General features: G+C 42.0%; 2 protein-coding genes across 2 annotated transcripts in view; one reads left to right on the top strand and one right to left on the bottom strand.

The window, feature by feature from the left end:
• The first annotated feature begins 1,672 nt into the window (after positions 1 to 1,672).
• Positions 1,673 to 4,158, top strand: gadd45aa (growth arrest and DNA-damage-inducible, alpha, a). Its single transcript, XM_069712586.1, has 4 exons — positions 1,673 to 1,862; positions 2,456 to 2,557; positions 2,710 to 2,965; positions 3,259 to 4,158. Exons 1-4 carry the CDS (start codon positions 1,813 to 1,815, stop codon positions 3,370 to 3,372), a joined length of 522 nt encoding a protein of 173 aa, XP_069568687.1. The 5' UTR covers positions 1,673 to 1,812; the 3' UTR covers positions 3,373 to 4,158.
• Positions 4,159 to 9,675: 5,517 nt separating this feature from the next.
• Positions 9,676 to 19,134, bottom strand: part of gng12a (guanine nucleotide binding protein (G protein), gamma 12a) — a 27,077-nt gene continuing 17,618 nt past the window's right edge. Inside the window, exons 2-3 of the mRNA XM_069712568.1 lie at positions 12,475 to 12,583; positions 9,676 to 11,506 (exon numbers count right to left, since the gene is read on the bottom strand). Coding sequence (XP_069568669.1) covers positions 11,381 to 11,506; positions 12,475 to 12,567 — 219 coding nt within the window. The 5' untranslated portion in view covers positions 12,568 to 12,583 and the 3' untranslated portion in view covers positions 9,676 to 11,380. The remainder of the gene's footprint in view (positions 11,507 to 12,474; positions 12,584 to 19,134) is intronic.

Raw genomic sequence — 19,134 nt, 5'->3', positions numbered from 1 at the left:
CACTTCTTTCAGTAATTTCAATGTCCTTTTCCAGATGAATCTTTCCACTTTGAGAACCTGAGCACTGTTGTTGAAGCTAATTTGACGGCCCAATTTTGCAGATATCAGTGACTGGTATCAGCACTGGCAGGCTGTACTGGATTTGTGTTTGGTATATGCAACTTTCAGAAACTCAGATAAGCCCTTATCCTGTCCTGGAGAACCCTGAGTATGTTAGTTGGAGTACACTGGAGTAATGGGAATTTGTGGTATGCAAACATCTTATCTAGGTTTCTGATAATCCTCTATTTGTGCAGAAACGAGTGGCTGGGGTGCTGAATAATCAAAACACAAGTGCACACAGATGATCAGGAATACAAATAGCCAGTTATCTTAAGTTCCATGTAAACATCTGTTGAACCTTAAAGCCAAGATGCAACTCAAAGGCTGAAAGATTCATGTGCATGTAAACCATGATTATTTCAAACTACTTTAAATCTGCAAAACGTAAAATGACTTAAAACTATTCAAGACGTTAATATGCATGTGGAAAAACTAGCTGTATTGATGCAAACAAGACAAATAAGTACTTGTACATTTTGAGAGCGAAAAAATTATTTAGATACTTTACACAAGTAAAAGTACCGATACTAATGTAAAAAAATACTCCATTACAGATCAATTACCTGCATTAAAAAAAAAAAAAAAAAACTACTTATTTAAAAGTACTTAAGTATGAGCAGCAAAATGAAGTTAAAGTATTACAGAAAAAGTAAGCCTACATACTTGGTCCCTCTGAGTGAGATGATCTTTGTAGTTGCTGCTCATGTTGGTATAAACATGATTTTTTTTATTTATGTCTATTTCTATGCATTTCTTCTTTCCTCCTCCTAACGTGCATTTCTCCAGTGAGCAAAAAAAAAGTCAGTTACATCAATTGCAGCTCAGTATTTAATTTCAAATTTGAATTAAAGACAGCAATAAAGAAAGGTCAGACATGGGTGCTTTAGTGGAAGCGTCGTTGCTATGACACCCACCTGGTTTCTAACGCAGGTGTGTCCGTCAGTAGTTTGCCCGAGTTTGGCCCCGTCCTCCTCCTCGCGCCAGTCCACTGGATCTCGCGCGCGGTTTCGGTGGGGTTTTTTTTTCGCACGCTACACGGCGGACCAATCAGAGCGCAGCTCTCCCAGGAAGCGTCCCGTTGCCATGCAGTTGGCCCGACGACTGTCCTGTCCGGCAGCGAGGGTGAGTTCAGAAACCAAATACTCATTCATTACTCAATTAAACACGTACTTTGAGTGACATCATGCAAACGTACTGCACTCGAATGTGTTCCGCCGGGTTTGTGGCCATTAGATGTTCACCTGACTTTACAGCCGTGCACGGGTCTTTTTTATTTTACTATTATTTTATTATCAAGGGTAGAAGCGAGTTGGTTCCTGAAGGCATCTTTATTTTTTTGTGTCCCTTTTTTTTTTTTTTTTTTTTTTTGCAAGACAGCTCCGCAAATTACGGTAGTAACCAGTCCTGGAGACAGACACGCCTGCGGCTCCGTGTCCCTCCAATCCTCTCCTCGGACCGGCCCGGGATGATTAGCATACCGCCAATGATCGCAGCTATGCAAATGTACCCCCTCCCTCCCTCCCTCCCTCCCCGACCGGCATCACGATCAGCGGACTGTTTTAATGTGAAGTTGCCAGATTTATCTCTCAGTTGCAGCACGGTGGACTAAAGATAACAAAATAAAGAGAGCGTGTCACTTCGAGAAGATACCAGGACAACTCTCCCACTACTTTTTTTATACTCGTTGCTCTGAGTGGGATTTGGATTTTTATGTACAACATGACATTTGAGGAACTAAATGGGGATTATTCTCAAGAAAGGTAAAAAAAAATTAATAAATCATATGGATCATGAACACGTTGTTGTTGTTGTTTTTAGTAATCGGGAGCTCGTGTTGTTATAAACGCGTGTGCAGCTGCGTTCATGTTCGCTGTTTTTTTTTTAACCCCCGATCCTGGTGGTTTCACGCGTTATTCGGGTGTAAGTCGTCTCTCCGTGGGTCTCCAGCTGTCTGCAGATGTTCACGTTTGATCTAACTGCTCTTTCTGCGGACAATGGTCGCGAGACACTGTCGTCGTGGTCCCCCCTGATCACTACTTTAGCTAACAGCGCTGCTTTCAGGTGAATACAACTCACGAAACTTCATTATGACAGGCTTAGATATTCAACATTTAATCTCCCACAGAGGGAAGGAGGTCAAAGCGATTTTAAGAGGAATGTTTTCTACACGTAGTTTTTTTTTTAATGTGGAAAAAAAAGAAAAAAAAACGAGCTCGCGCACATCTTGTCAGTTGTGCCCGACACGATGGTTAGCTAGCCGGGAGTCCTACTAACTAACTAACTAACTAACTAACTAAGTGTTTCCGCTGCAGTTGCAATGGTGTTAACGTGATGATCTGCGTGTGTGTTGCAGAATGGATACGGTGGCGAAAGCTTTGGAAGAAGTCCTGACCTCCGCGCTGCCACAGGGCTGCATCACGGTCGGCGTCTACGAGGCGGCCAAGTCCCTCAACGTGTGAGTACCAGGATGTGTCTGCTCGTTGGTGGAGATGGTCTCGCTGCGATAAATAATAACACGTCTTAAAACGTCGTCTTAACAGACCGGTTGTTTGTTTTTGTCCTTCCCTCCCCCTCTCTCTCTCTCTCTCTCTCTCTCTCTCTCTCCAGAGATCCCGACAATGTGGTTTTGTGCATCCTGGCTACCGATGACGAAGACGTCAAAGACGTCGCCCTGCAGATCCACTTCACCCTCATTCAGGCTTTCTGCTGCGAGAATGATATCAACATCCTGAGAGTCAACAACACCCGACGCCTGGCAGAAATCCTGGGTGGTGGAGGAGGAGGAGGAGGAGGAGGAGGTGGAGGAGGAGGTGGGAAACAGAGCGGAGGAGAACCTATGGACCTGCACTGTGTCCTTGTCACCGTAAGTCTTGTTTCTGATTTCGTGGTGACTAGTGGATCTGGTGATGTTGTGATTTTTTTAATGGAAATTTTGAAGCACACGTGAGTGAAACTCAGAGGGGAACTTGCCCGTACTTGTTCTGGTGCATTTGGGAAACATGCAAATGACTCCTCCCTCATCTGACTTCTGGAGAATTTCAGTCAAGTCTTTGCACAGATTACTAAAAAACAAACTTGGATGTGTAAACCGTGTAAACACACATTTGTGGTTCCAGATGATTTATTCTCTCTCTCTCTCTCTCTCCCTATTTTCAGAGCCCTCACTCCACATCGTGGAAGGACCCGGCTTTGAGCAAACTGAACCGATTCTGCAGAGAGAGCCGCTGTATGGACCAGTGGGTACCCATCATCAACCTGCCCGAAAGATGAACTTTTAGCCGCAAGACGAACCTGTCCAGAAAGGAATTGTATCTGCACAGGAAGAGTGGTGTGAACCCTGATGAACACCTATTACCACCCAGAGATCAAATTCCAAAGCACTGCTGATGGGGGAAAAGACACAATTTGGAGGGGGACAAAAAAAAAACCCTGCATGGGATGTATTTAAAAGAAAAAAGCAGAGGGTTGGATTTCCACTTTGGAGCGGACTGTTTGGAGTTGCGTCTGTCAGCCTTTGCAACCGAGATGAGATGGCGAGGCTCTTGTATCGTGATGAGGTGGAAATTATATATAAAAAATAAAAAAAAGGCGTGTGTGCTTTTTCTATGTGGAGCTGGACACTGTACAGAAGGATTATATCATGTATTGTTTGGTAAAGCCTCTGTGACCAGTCAGAAAAGTGGGGAGAAACCAGAACATGGAGCTGTTGAGTGGACCAAGGCCTCGACCTCTCTGCAGAAACAAAGCACTTGTTGAAACACTGGACCTATTGCAATTTCACTTATTTGATTCAAATTGTTAATGTTGACGTTGCTATTGTCATAATTTAAAAAGGGAAGGGCTACACATCCAGTGAAGACATTCTGTGTATTTAGTGTTTCTTATACCAGCTGGTTTTTTTTTTTTTTTTGCCACAAGTGAAATAGTTCTTTTGTTACAATTTAAGTTATTTCTAATTATATTTAAGTGTATTTATGTTTTGTTTTTTTACCTGAAATATTTGCAACATCTGAATACAAACTACATATATGTATTGCTGTCAATAAAAAGTTGTTGTTTTTTTTTTTTTTTTTTTGGAACAGAACTACGTGCGTTTACTTTTCTTTTTTTTCTTTTTCATTTCTGGAAATTTTGAGCTGATTTCCGACCTTCAGCGGCTGCAGTTGTAAAAGCGGAGTCACGTGCGGATCACAGGGGTCACGCTGGCCTCTGTGGCCTCAGAGCATCTCTGAGCCGAAGAGAACAATAATCCTCTGCACAGGCTTCTGCCTCAGTCAGCAGGACCATGTTCATTCATCCAAGCAGGTTCCCTTTTCACCGATTCTCTGTGATTTGTTGCACAGTTTTAGTTTGAATTTTTCATCAGCTCAGATTCCTTAAAAAAAATTTTTTTTTTAAAAGCTCACGACTGCGTGCAGGCAGGCTGCACCATCGCAGTGAATACGGACAGATTACTTGCAATACACTCAAGTGTTCAACATGACAGTGGGTTCGTCATTGAGAGGTTACAATCAGGTGTTTTCCTGCTCTTTGTGTTGCTCTCTGGGCTTTCTGTCCTTATAGGACCAGAAAATGCGGTGAAGCATACCGGAGAGCACATGACTGGAAATACTCAGAAGACTTTTGAGAAGGAGGGTTTTGGCACGCAACCCGTTGTGTAAGACGTTACGAGCTGCTCCCGCCTCTCCCTCCCGCGCGTCCTTTTCTAACTCAGTCGCACGCACACGCAAGCAGGTGATTTCTGTGGAGTTGAATGACGGTGATGTCACTGGGTTGATGTAAGGCAGGCAATCCCCTCTGAAAGTGCAGAGTCACGATCACGTGAAGGGAGAGTGCAGAAGGCTGTCCTGGAGTTGCACAATCCAGTTCAGCTGAGATTGCATGAGAGCGATCATGTGCCAGTATTTAATATAAAATAATCTCAAGCTGGATCCTTTATAAAAAAAAAAAAAAAAATCAGGCAGATAACATTAGAAGTAAACTGATTAAACTATGTTGCACTATTTATTTATACTGCGCCTGTGGTCATTTGATGTAGTTTACTTGAATAACTGTTGGTATTCTGTGTCACTGATCACAGTGCATCTATGTATATGTATGTTGTTCCAGTTGGGTTTTCACCTGGAGCTCAGGATTCCTCTGGTGGTAAGCTGAAATAGAAACTCAAAATCCTGAACAAGATACTGGATGGATGGATGGATGGATGGATAGATAACTACATGGATGGATGGATGGTCACAGTGGAGAACTGGCAACAGAGCAGCCACCCAGCACCTGATAAAGATTCATTCTTACACTTGAGTAGGTTGGTCTCTCTTCTCACTACATTACCCAGAAGTGCACACTGCAGACATTATTAACAATAAAAGCAAACTAAATACACTTGTGTAACTTTTGATATCCCTGCCATAGCCAATATAGTATATTAAACACCACCAGGTTTATCAGGTATATTGCATGGTCATCATAACACAGACTAGCAATGAGGTAGAATTACATTCACACTGTCCAGCAGCTCAAATGACACCTGATACATTCCTGCATGATGTGAAAATGATCTGAATGCAGCTCGTAAGTGGTATCTGAATGCAAATGCTCCCCTGGCAGAGAAAAGCTCCTCGGGACCTCGTTGGTTTCAGCTGCCACTGTGTGAAAGGTTGTCCACCGTGTGACTGCTGGGTGTGACGCTGACTGATGGGGCACTGATGTGATAGAAGGGAAAAGATTACTTTAAGATTGGACCAGCGCAGCCACTTTTACCTCCCAACGAAGTTAGTGCAAACAAGGCTGAGGTTTGGTTTGCATGTGGTCATAAATACCTGCTCGCTGTGTTATAGTGTAGGTAAAAGTTCAGGTGCAGCATTATTACATATGTGTGTGTTTCCATAACAGAACAAGAATTTCATGATCTCATGATAAGTCACGCTGCACCTTGAATTGTTATATATGGTGCGACACATTGTATAGCCTGAGTCATGTAACGTATTCACACTGTGTTATACATACATACAGAAATCAGTGTGCTGCTCAGATTGGGATGGAGAAGGTAAACATCTTAAGAAAATACTATTGCAAATTAGAGGTGAACTCAGCCATAGAATGTGCCGTCGGTGACCATTTTATTAGGTACACCAAGTAAAATCAATGTAGTTTGAGTTTAGGTTAGGTTAGGTAGTTACTTTATTAACCCCCGAGGGGAATTTTTTTTTCGCTACAGCAGCATACAGGAAGCAATAAGATAATAATAGAACAATAGAAAAGCAATAAAATAGCAGTAAAAATATAAAATGCACAGTATATACAGTACAGTATATATCTATATATATTATATACAAACAAAGTTTGTTTCAGACAGGTATTTATTCTACTTTATGACCATTATTAGTTTTTAGACTGCTTCATACTGAGAGGTGTTCACGACATTATGACCAACCTATTTATATCAGTGAGTGAGTAACAATTCAACAGCACCACCAAGTACAAACTCCAAATGACAGATGAATCAACACTGTCTGAACACAAACTAGACTTTGTATTTATTGCAAGGATGTTGTATGAGACTGCATTAGTTTTAGCTGTGGCTGTTCCAAATAAACTGCAAACACAGTGTGAGTCTTTGTCTAATGATTCTGGTTTAAAATGAGACAAATGTGTCCTTAAGTTAAAAAAAAATTAAAAGATCAAGACTCAGATAGATGATGACACACTGTGAGCTCACTCTGAAATATTCCACGTGATTCTGGTTAATTTCATGACAGCCAGATGCAAATCAGTCCCAGTAATATCGAAATATTCATTCATTGAATTCACAAATCAAACCTGAGCTCGACATTATTGACGAAATCGAATCCACACTCTACTTTAGGGTGGAATTTCCCGTAAAGTTATGGTGACTGGTGGAAGAAGTACAATTTACTCGAGTAGAAACACCACACTCTGAAAATACTCTGTAAATAACCAAGTTAAAAATGATATGTTATGCAGAATAGACCCTTTCCAAGTGTGACATTGTGGAGCTCCTAAAATCTCAAAAGTGGGTATGTTATTGCAGAACTTTATCAATCTTATTATTACATGGTGACCTCATGCACGTCCCAGCAGAGCTTTGCGCAACTCCGGCCTGAATATGTCTGATCTGCATGACTGAAAACACTTTTGTGGGTATGTGGGCATGCTGCAGAGCCTTTCATCTATAGTGCATCATGTTTTATAATCTAATCATATTGTCAACTTGTGAAATCAAAGGAACTAAAGCTGTCAAATAAATACTTTGGATCAAAAGTACTAGATTTGCCTCCATTTGTACAGATGACATAAATAATAATCGAGTAAAGGTATTTGGGTAAATGTACTTTGTTATTTTCCAACACTAGTGATACGTGACACAGAGTGAGTAGTTTTAAATCCTTAACATTAGTCAGACACTGGGAAAGTGAAAGATAGTTGGCAACACCGAGATAAACATGCAGCTGGGTCGAGCAGATGAACAGAGGTGCCACTGCAGTCCCCTCCGTCAGCCCAGGCCCTCCGCCCTCCGCCCTCCTCTTCCTCTCCCCCACATCAGCACATTCCAACACACTGACACTGTAACTGCCAGGACACATTTTCACAGAGGGGCACATGGTCAGTGAGGCGGCCTGCCAGCCTGCTGGCCGTACGCCCCCCCCCCCCCCCCCCCCCTCCGATTCTCCCGCTGCTGCACAATGACAAACCGGGATTACTGCGGAGGGTGTGCATTCACGCTTACAGAGAATATCCAGGCAGTCTGTGTCATATTTGTACAGCAACATCATCACTGAGCGCTCCGTGCTATCCACTTTTACGGCAGCCTAAAGTGTGCATTTTTTGATCATTAATGTAGGCTTTCTTCAGTCAGCACAATGTCGATGCACCTGGTTTTTCCTGCACTGACATTTGATCCTCCAGGGACGAGAACAATCCGTGAGAAAACAACGAGAGGAAAGTTTGGTCTTTTTTTGTGTGTGTAGTTTTTACAACAATAAATAATAGGTGACATTGTTATTTCATCACTACACTGCCTCATGTGTGAGAACTGTCACATCCACTCCAGTATTTCTGCAGTTTTACAATAGCTGACAACATGCTACAGTATTCCTGCGTGATCCTCCCATTGTGTGCAGCAGAAAACCGAACAAGCTGCGTGTCCACCAGCTGGCCAGAGACAAGGTCGCAGAGACCCGAGAGGCCACCAACAGAGAACGAAAACAGACTCTCGGGCCAAGCAGAAGGTTTTTCAAAAATAGTTACTCTACTCTCCAAGAGCTGAAATCAGGGTTTGGTACTTGCTAATTTTAGCTCTTGTGTTCTCTGCTGTCTGACAGCCCTGGTGAGAGGCCCGAGGTCTCTCCTCTCCCGAGCGAGATATAAATAAAGGACTAATTAGAGGAAATGGCCTCAGATACACTGTGGGCGTGAGAGACCAAAAACCAGTGCTGCTTTCCAAACGGTGTAGTCGTGCAGGAACACTCACTATTTTGAGCGCATAAGTGCATTCACGCTGTCAGGCATGGAAACGTGCAGCGTACCCAAAAAAAAAAACGGTCCGCGAAGCGAGCGCGAAACGACGGAATAACTTTTCGACCTAAACGGTGGCTTCGTAACGGAAAGGGAGGCCCCACCGACCTAAACTGTTTTCAAACTGCAGCGTCTGAGGAAGCTGCAGCTGCTGCTGAACACCACACAAGTGTTTGTTTTTCACTAAGTGCCACCATGCTGCTGCTGAACAGAAACCATCAGTGTGTTTGTTGAGCGTGTTGAACGGAGACATTTTCTGGGTAAAACAATGAAAGCGGCGGGTATATATTGGCAGTTGATGCAATCAAATGTTAGTTATTATCGGATAAGTGCGGATCAGCGTGCCCTGTCAAAATTCACTCTACACAAGTAAGAGTACCAACGTGTAGAAGCACTATGTGTGATTGTAATGCATGTCATTTGGAACTCTCTTGTATAAATCTCAGGATGCAGCAAGACAGCGGTCCTCCAAGTCTTCCACCCGTGCAGCACAACACATGTTTATTGAGATATTAGCACAACATTGTACTGTAGGAATGCGTCACTTTATTAATTTGAGTTAAGTCTTCATACAAAGGTTGGTGTATTAATAAAGACATTTATCAAAATGCAGTTAAATTAATCCATCAGCGGTACAATGAGGCTGTTACGCAGTTGCCGCGAATGGGCAGAAATGATGACTCGGCATACAGGATTGACTTATTGCAAGTAAGAAGAACTGACTGCTAGAGACAATCGTAAAAAACACGGTTGGATAATTAACACTAGATCTCGCTGATTTGAAGACCTGAACTTACCCTTTGGAGAAGGCAACAAGACCAGAACTGCTGAAAAGTGGAGCACCAAGTGAGTGAAACAAGTGACATGTAGACAAAACAGATGGCACAATATTGTTACAAATCACTTTCATCCCACATATAAAAACATTTAATAGAAACATCTTTTAAGAGTGTTCTTCATGATACAAGGCAAACAGAAGTAAGGCTTTAGAGTGAAGAAAATATCGATTCATGCTATCTATTCTGTTCTTGTTTTGTGGGGTTTTTGTTTTTTGTTAAATTTACCATAGCAGATATTTTCCCCCAGCGAATCACAACATGCAGGACATGTTAGACTGAAGCCCCACACCAACACAAATGTTATAGTTTAAAGAAAAAAAAAAAAAAAAAAGAGCAGTGTCAGCAAAGTGGTTTTTATCATCAATGATGTGCACATCCACTTGACTAAGACACTTGTTGTGATGCGAGTAGGCGCGGCTCACAGTGTTGCGTTAACACGTGCCAACGTGTTTTTGTGGTCAGCCTCCGAAATAAAATTTAAAAAAAATACAATAACGTACCACAGAGAGTTTTCATAAGGAATGGCTAAAAGTGCTCTGTTACAGACAATATTTAGATGTTTTGAAATTCAGTATCATTGGTTTGGGCTTGGTCCCAAGGTTTTCATTACACAGTGTTGCCCAGCGCCAAATGTCTACTGAAACAGTAACTAAAAAAAAAATCTGACAAACGCGACAAAGCATTTTCACATTAGCTTCGAACACTTCTCTTTACATTTACGGCCGGCACGCTTCCAAAAGCTTGGAAATCTGAGCAAAGATGATCTTCGATTAAAAGCCGTTTTATGGGATTTATCGCAACACGACGGTTCATTAAATCAGTTAAAGGCAACACTCTACTTTACTTGGTAATCATACTGCAAATACTAGACAGGGAACACAGGATTCAGATTGTCATGGACCAGTCAGAGCTGCTGCAGCTGTGATGGGCTGTCGAATACCTTCAACACTGCATCGAGCCGAAGCGTGCAATACACCCATCAGTCCGCTAGAGGATACAGTATCAGCGTCCCGGTTCGCCTCACCTCGGTGAGAAAAGTAGGCTAAACCTTAGGTTTAGGAAAAGATCACGATTTGCGTTAAATTCGACGCTGCTGCAATTTAGTTTAGTTTGGGCGCCAAAACTAGAAAGTTAGCGTTACGAAAAGATCGTGGTTTGCGGCAAAAATGTGACACTGACGCGATATCCCCCAGTGGACTGACAGGTGTGATACTAGACTAAATACTTGCAGTCCCTATAGTTCAATTTAACACCAGACGTTACAACAATACATCATGGTAGCATTCGAGCGGAAGCGCAGTGTAAACTCTGACCGCTGAATTAAGTGATCGAAACTGCACAGGAGCAAAATAGCGGTGGGATTGGTGTCTGATGCTTAACCCTAAACTGATATACTTTTAAAAGGACGGGAGGGAAACTTTGGCTGTATGAATCCATTTAAGGCAAACCAGAGAGACAAATAACAGTCACTGCCTACCGGAGATGCAGATGAAGGACCAAACCTACAACTGAGGATCGCCATAGCTGTTCGAAAATAATAATAATAAAAAAAATAATAATAATAATAATAACATCTGCTGTCGATATTTAACCAACATTATGTACCCGATGTTCTCACAACTCATGCAGCCGAAGTTTTGTTAGTGGTCAGAGCTCAAACTGAACAGTGGCAATGCAAAGGTCAATAGTTGCAGTGAATAATAAAGGCTAAAGAGGCAACCCACACGACATTTCTTTGCTCAATACAAATGGCTGTTTTTGAAGAAAATCATAGTAGAATTGTTAACAGAGCAGGTGAACACGTGGTGACGATGCCATCACAGTCCACCCCTCACTCCTCCCAACAAAAAGAATCCAGCAACATTAATAAGCAAAAAATAAACATCATGGCTAAGTGGCATCCACTACAATATAGTGCAGGGCTTTTTGTCCTTGAAGGGATTGTCTGAAGCAGGGATGCCCATAAGGAGAGGGTCGTTTCTGGCGTGTTCATTGCAGTAGTTCATAAGGTCTGCGGAGGCCTTGGATATCTACAGGAAACAAAGACATTAGGATGAGTTGGGATTTATGGCCGTACGTTGCTTTCTCAGAGCAACACGCGCACAATCAGTCAATCCAGTGATTAACGCAATCTGTATTTATTTGACATGACAGATTTATATTCTGCAACGCAGATTCACACTGGGTTTCACGTTCACATGGGATTCACACCCTGTCAGATCAAATCCAGACAATTGCTACACTTAAAGTGAGACTAATTAGTTTTATTTATCCATTCATGTACCAACAACTACCACTGGTTACTTTAATGCTGCAGAAAATCCTATAACGTGATGGTTTTTAGGCAAGTTCTGGAGTTATGAGGAGAGTATTTTTTTTCTATGATTTCTAAGCTGATTTATAAACATTTATTTGCAATAATGGTCAGAAATAATAATATATAATAATGCAAGTCACATTGAATCTAAAAAAATGTGTGAATCATGTCTGTAGGGTTTTTAAGACTCTAAAAAGGATGACAAATTATGATGCAAATTGTGGCTTTGCTATCGTTGATTGTGTTGGTGGGTTTGAAAACCTGCGCTCTAAATACAAAAAAAAAAAAAAACTTTACTTTTAAAGAAGAAACAACTTTTCAGAGGGGATCTCAAGTGATCACACACTCTTCACACACTCTTCCTTCTTTTAATGAATTCCCTGTAATTTCTCAGTGATGTTATTCTGCAAAAGCATTTACTATTATCTTTCTGAAAATGTATATTTGACTTGCATAAACTGTGGCATTTCACATAACAAATTTAAAACAACTTGATATATTTATAATGTACAAAATAAGAAACTGGCCAAAATGGAAACAAAAAGTGGAGCATAAGCTGCAGCTGCAGGAGGGACGTCCCACACAAAGCACGTAATATGGTGGATTCAGAAGAACAATGACAGCAGACAATGAAGATGCATGGAAACTGGTTGAACTGCCCGGTCCATTGTTGCTCTGTACCTTTATCCTCTCGATGCTCGCCTCTATTCTCAGCTGCTGCACCGTCCGCCGGGCATGGGCGATGTTATTAGAGCTGTGTGGCTTTGAAGACATCCTGGGCAACACAACACTGTAACGAAGAAAAACAGAGAAAAATTGTGAATAACACTGATGAGAACGTGGTGATGGTGCACAGTGGAGATGAAATGATCTCACGATCAACAGAAACAAAGTAATCATATCAATATTAACCCGGTGAATGATTTGACCACAGCAGGTGGACGTGTTGTAAACCAGGCAGCTTTTGACGTAATAGAGGCCGTCGAGCCTCTTCCATACTTCCTCTGCAAGGACTGTGGCTCTGCACCGGGTGCAAACCTGACAAACATTCATGCGTATGCAAATTCTTGTTTTTAAGTTTTATGTGAATGCAAACTTGTAATGAAAAGATCCGGCGCATTGTGAGCTTTAAGTGCAACACAATCTGTTCTGCGCCAAACCGAGGCACTGAAAGTTATCTGCATCTAAACGAGGAGCTCCAGCGAAGTCAAGATTTGACTGCGACCGAGACGCTGATGTCTGACAGTGGAGTGCAGCCGAGGTCCTGAGCCGCGATTCCACTTCCTGCTAATCATTAACAGACTGGACGAGAACGAGCTTGGACACAATCCTGCAGTCCACCTGGGAGCTCCACTGTCTCTCGCCTGCTCCCCTGCCGGCTTGTTTTTATTACCGTTTGTCTCCGTTTCTCGTAAAAACACACACACACACATTTCCTGTAATAGTTTTTTTGCAATACGCAATGCGTATTGTGTCTTGTGACACACCACCCTTTCACACCAAAATCTTCCTCAGTAGGAAACAGGAAGCTTATAAAACAGTTTCTCAGAAGTGTATTTTGAAATCTACAAGAAAAACTTCTCTAGGCTCCTGGGGTGTATTTTAGAAATGACAATGAATAAACTCAGATTTTATACAAAATGTGTTGATTATGCATCAAATCACCTGCATGTTGTTCGAATGTTTGCCAGGATTTTGTAAATGAGGCGCTCAGCCTCTCGTCTGTCCCTGTTGCCAGACTACAAAACAAGAGCTGGCTGTGAGTTTGCTGTCGAGGGTTAGAGGCTCTAGAAAAACATCCCTCAAAAGATCACACCGACTCTCTTTAACCCTTTAAATGTCTTCTTTAAACACATTTGCATATCTTGGTTATAGCTAATAGCCCTCTGGCCTTTATTTTCTTCTGTATTTCCTGTCTGTTCCTGTGAAGTCTGGACTGTCTTGTTTTGCAGCATTTTATTCTATTCCTTTTCTTTAAACTTGTTTCAGAGATGTCTTATGATTAAAGCACTTATTATGATTTGGAAATATACAAATAATGCTATAATGCATAAGGTCCTAAAATAATAATATGGTATTTCAGGATATTTTTTGCCGAAAACAATATTCTCGACAATATAGCAAATACTGAAAAATATGTCGTTTTTAATTTCGAAAAAAAAAACATACAATTGTAACAATTACGATCATAAATGGCTGATTTTCTGATGGCTTTTCTCAAAGTTTTCAATGTCATTTCCAGAGTTTTGAGTAAAATTGCAAGTCAAGGAAAAAAAAAAGTATGCTTTGTATTTTAACAGCTACCTGATAAAGAGTAATATGTAATCACTTCCTATGATAATAAGCACACTGCACATCACAGAAATATATCAACTTAAAAACTTGTATATATATATTTTCTTAACTTAAGAGAACCGTGGGGTTCAAAGTTTCCAAAAAATCATGAAGTTGACACCATCACAAAAAACACACTGCTCTTCATTTCAGGAACAAAGAGTGAACGAGGAATGGAGACAAAAACAAAAACAAAAACGGAAATGGGAAGGGAAGTAAAATCCCCGTTTTCGGACATCTCTTAGGGAGTGCCTGATTAGAGAAGTTTACTTCCATCTGAAGATAAGTAATCACTTTGAAGGAAACACAGCCAGAGAGGATTCAAAGAGCCGAAATGTTATTGATAACATGCCAGTTAGACATGAAAGGGCCTTAAAACACAATACAAGGCGAACCATCATCTTAGGAAAACATACCCAGCTTAGTCATAAAGGCGAGGCTGCAGGTGAAGAGGGCAAAGAAATCCTTTCATCCGTACATGATGAGTGAGGGAGTTTATTTCCAGTGTGGATGAGGGCTTTACATGGGAGTGACATGTGTTTACCTTTTTGACAACTTCAGATCAGTTTCACATCTTTAAAAATAATGAGCTCAGTGACTTTCAGTCATCAATAGACCAGTCCTTCAACAGCTGAGTCACCCGTTTCTCTTCAACTTCAAACGCTTTTTCTGAGAAGGTAATTTCCTGCTACTGAGCAAAAAAATGGAGCCACCCCGGCACCACCAAGCAAACCAGATTGCATATTGTTTGTAAAGTGTTTAAATGCAAACACAGTAGACAAACTGCTGATCCAATACAAAGATAACACGAGAAATGCAAACAGGATTCACACGGCATGGCTGCAGGGAAAAATCAACTTTGAGGACTGCTTTCTCATGAAAACGACCACTGCGGATACTCGAGGACTAATAATCCGTGAATCGAATTAAACGAACGGTTATCAGCAATTAAAATGATTCTCAATCTTAGGCTGAAGCTGCAAATGAAACCAGAGCAGACTGCAAATCGCACATTCTCATCTGCAGAGGAAAAACTGGGAGCAGCTGGCTTGACAGGAAAGACAGCATTTCAGACCTCTGGCCTGCTGAAGAGCCCTTGAACAAGATCATGGATACAACAGGTATTCCTCCATAACCAACATGGAGACACTTGAGGAACACATACAACACCTGCAAGGCTGACCGACACCGAGCTTTTTTTTTCTTAGATGTTATATTTGTCAAATCAGCGGTCTCGCCTGAGCTGCTTAAAAATCATTTTGAATTTAAAGTCAATTTCTGTTTTCAAATCGGAGACACTAAAAGTTATGTTTGGATTAATACAAATAAAGGGTAAAATGCCATATTTTAGAGGGACGTTGGCACGCTACATCTTTATCTTTTGTTTATTTTGCCTCAGTGCTTCTGTGCAAATGACCTTTTCACCGAAAAGACTGAAATGCAAATCAAGGCAACACAGAGAGAGAGAGAGAGAGAGACTTCTCTCACTTTTGGTTGTCTCAATCTGTCACATGACTGAGCCTGGCATGTGGGAGAAGAAGAAGGGAAAAAAAAAAGAGAGAGAGACCTCCACAGTTGTAATTTAAGATGAAGTTAAGAGAGAATTAATAGTTTACAACTCTGTGGCGCCAAAGTATCAGTGCAACCAGCATGTGGAGGAGAGGGAAGAGGCGGGACGTAAACCCCGCCGGCACTTCAGAAGCGATTTTTGCAAGCAAAGCATCCAAAGTGAGTTACCTCAGTCAAACTGTGCAGTGCCTGTGAAGTGATGCCAGCTACTACCAGCACCACCAAGTTTGACTCACGCTCTACAGGAGGCCGCCGATGTGTGAGCAGGAGTGTGTGGCATTAAGCACCACCATGTACATACAGGAGCCTTGCAAAAAAATGTTACCTCCAAGGATCAGAAAAGACCACCCCCTTTACAGTACAATACACACACACACACACACACACACACACACACTGACACACTGACACACACACACACACACACACACACACACACACACACACACACACACACACACACACACAGGACCACCTACTGCACAGAGCAGCATGGCCCCACCGCTCTGCTGTACCTTACACACACACACACACACACACACACACACACACACACACACACACACACACACACACACACACACACACACACACACACACACACACACACACACACACACACACACAAACCCACCCGCACACATGCCATTCATTAAAGCTGTGTTCAAAGTGCCAAGAACAGGCAACCATTATGAGTCAATACCGTTGACACCAACACTCAGAGATGAAAAACCGTGCGCGTGTCTCAGTGTTACCATACTGCCGCCGCTCAGACCCAAAGAAAACTCTTAAACTAGCTGCTGACGAATCCAAACGACCTCCATTAAAGGCTAAAAGAAGAGTCAGTCCTGTCAACTGTACACTATGTGTGGTCTCTTCAGTGAGTTTTCAGACTGGAGCAGCTTTTGTAATAAAGTAACACCGCTGGAAATAAACTGCGAGGGGGCTTAAGTATTGCCGGCTGCACTTTACACTAGACTGACATGAAGATTTTTTACATTTAGCTCACCCCAAAATGACAGATTGACCATTCTCTTCCCTCCCTTTTGTGGTGCGTATGGTTATAAAAACACAGTCTGTCAGTACCTATAGATCAGCTTTAGGGGAAAAATTATAATGACATTGTCGATTACGCTTTTTCTGCAGATGCAACCGCTGGTTTTATTAAATTCAATGACTTGGAAAGGCCTGTTGTTTCTGTGAAGATGCATGTAAATGCCTCTGCTGACATATACAGACGGGTGTTACGGGTGAATGACGCTCACAGAGGAGCTGGAGAACGTGTCACGGGAACCTGCATGTTTATCAAGCCTGGTTGACGGGACTCCTGTGAGGATGCAAATTTGATATATAAAAAGAATGAGGTCATAAATACTTTATTTAATTCATATAAGTAAAAAAAAAGAAGAAAAAAGACAGCCACGCAAACGTCTGCAAACGACGGCCATATCCGACCACTTACGTGCAGCCCAGAGAAGCACGTTCCAGCCTGAACTCACCGAGTAATTGGTGCTTTCACAAAGCAAATTGGAGTTTATGACATGGCAGTGAGAAGATAAATGACTTGCTGTGGAGTATTTCTTTAACAGTGTGAGAATGGATGCATGCAGTGAACAGTTCACATCAGAAACGACAATTCCTCTCAAAAGTTATTCTCCTTTATTCCATAAGTCCTGAGCAGAAGAACAAGAAGAAGCATCCTGATTGAGCCGTCGGATGAACGACTTCTCTGCAAGGTGACAAACTTCACCGTGTCCTGCAAATATTAAAAACTCCTCTTTCCTAAAACAATACATGTTCTTTCACTACACTGTAAACAGATGGACCAGTGGCTCTTCTGTTGGGTTTCTAAAACAGCTGCTGCTTTGAAGTTTTACATTACACTTGCTGTCATTGCATACGTGCATGCTGCATATAAAATGACTGTTACTTTCTTATCTGCTAACATCCAAAAAAAAAAAAAAAAAAAAAGCCTGTAACACTTCTGGTGATGATGTTAAAACCACTGAAATATCTGCTGCGTGGCGTCTGGCTTTATATCACAACTGACAACTAAAGAACAGTGAATTGTGGAAAGGGCCACATGTAGACGGATGTCTGCAGCTTTGAACAAAAAGAGTTTAAAGACCTGGGCTCCGCCACAAGCCAGTACACTAGTTGCTCTCTCTTGTGAAGCCACAGACACAGATGTGTTATCGCTCTCATGTGCACCCCTCCCCCAGCCGGCAGGAGTTTCTCAGTCTCCAGGCGAAGCTATAAGTAGCCTTCTCATACTCTCTGCTGCCAGTCAGCACTTTTATAGCTGAATGAAAAGAAAAAAAAAACAGAAAAAGGTCTTCGGCTGCACTTAAAACGCGACCTGTACTTCAGGTTGATGCTCGTCAAGTCAGAGCTACCGTGCATTCCCCCCCTCCCCCCAGTGCTTTACTATAAACACTCGTCTTGTTCTCACATGGTTACTGTGCTTATCCAACGGAGTAATACTCAGTCATCAGTCTTGCTGCTGAGTAAAGTGGGATTGTGTTTACCAGAACCAGAGGGGAGAGTCTGGCTGCTCAGTTTCTCAGTCTGTGAAAGAGAAAGGGTGAGGCAGAGGAGGCAGAGGAGACAGTGTGGGCTTGCACTTGTTCAGACTGTGAGAACCACCAGAGTGACATCACTACTTTCCCACCAGAAAAACAGAAAGCAGTAACTATAAGGCCCTGGTTTGTCTGGCAGCTGCAGTTGTGCAGTTGATACCGCAAACATCATTATGATTTTTGTCTACCGGGATGAATAGAAACAATGGAGAGTGGAGGGACTTTAAGGCAGTCAAGTCATCAATGGCACAAACTGTGGGAAATATATATAAATCTTCTACGACGAGAATACAACATTCACGCTCAGAAGCCTCTTTACAATTGGTGATGGGCGTTGTTATTACAGGCTGCAACGACTGGCGCGCCTCCACTTCACTGTCGCAGACATCGTCTGTAGTCGTTCCTGCTTAGTTTGCCCAAAAAGGTGCTGTTGACAGTGAAGCTGAAACGACTAATAATGTTGTCAATATTTAATCAACCAAACAGAACTGCAACTGTTTTCATTATTCTTTGATCATTGTAGTTGTTTGATGGAGCAACTGAGGACTATCCTCAAAAAAAATAAAATAAATATCTTCCCTTGTTTTTACAGGTGCCTGGTAGTGACGTGGTACTACCACCAGAAGGTGGCGGTAAGGCACCCAAAGGCTGTTTACCAACCAACATTAGGCAAAGAAATAAGGAGAAGGAGAATATGTTGCCACCAGGTGTCGATCAAATGTGTGTGTGGCACCTTGAGATTAGACGCTATTGTGCAAACGGGGGAAACCTGGAAAGACGACGTAGCCGTCAAAAAGCCAACCAATATGACATACCAGTTAAAGTAAGTTTGATGTTCGACGTGATGCCAGCCCTCATC

The sequence above is a fragment of the Brachyistius frenatus genome, unplaced genomic scaffold, assembly GCF_029030835.1.
Source record: "Brachyistius frenatus isolate BFR_SWC_R1_liver_20210118 unplaced genomic scaffold, ASM2903083v1 Contig_110, whole genome shotgun sequence".
Lineage (NCBI taxonomy): Eukaryota > Metazoa > Chordata > Actinopteri > Embiotocidae > Brachyistius > Brachyistius frenatus.
Note: the sequence above shows the minus strand (reverse complement) of the source record. Positions and strands in the feature narration are given on the sequence as shown.

Bases quoted from the DNA above. Each gene is read 5' to 3' on its own strand.
- gadd45aa (XM_069712586.1), top strand. From the start codon at position 1,813: ATGTACAACATGACATTTGAGGAACTAAATGGGGATTATTCTCAAGAA. The intron at 2,558-2,709 runs GTGAGTACCAGG...CTCTCTCTCCAG, and splicing joins GCGGCCAAGTCCCTCAACGT to AGATCCCGACAATGTGGTTT. The intron at 2,966-3,258 runs GTAAGTCTTGTT...CCCTATTTTCAG, and splicing joins TGCACTGTGTCCTTGTCACC to AGCCCTCACTCCACATCGTG.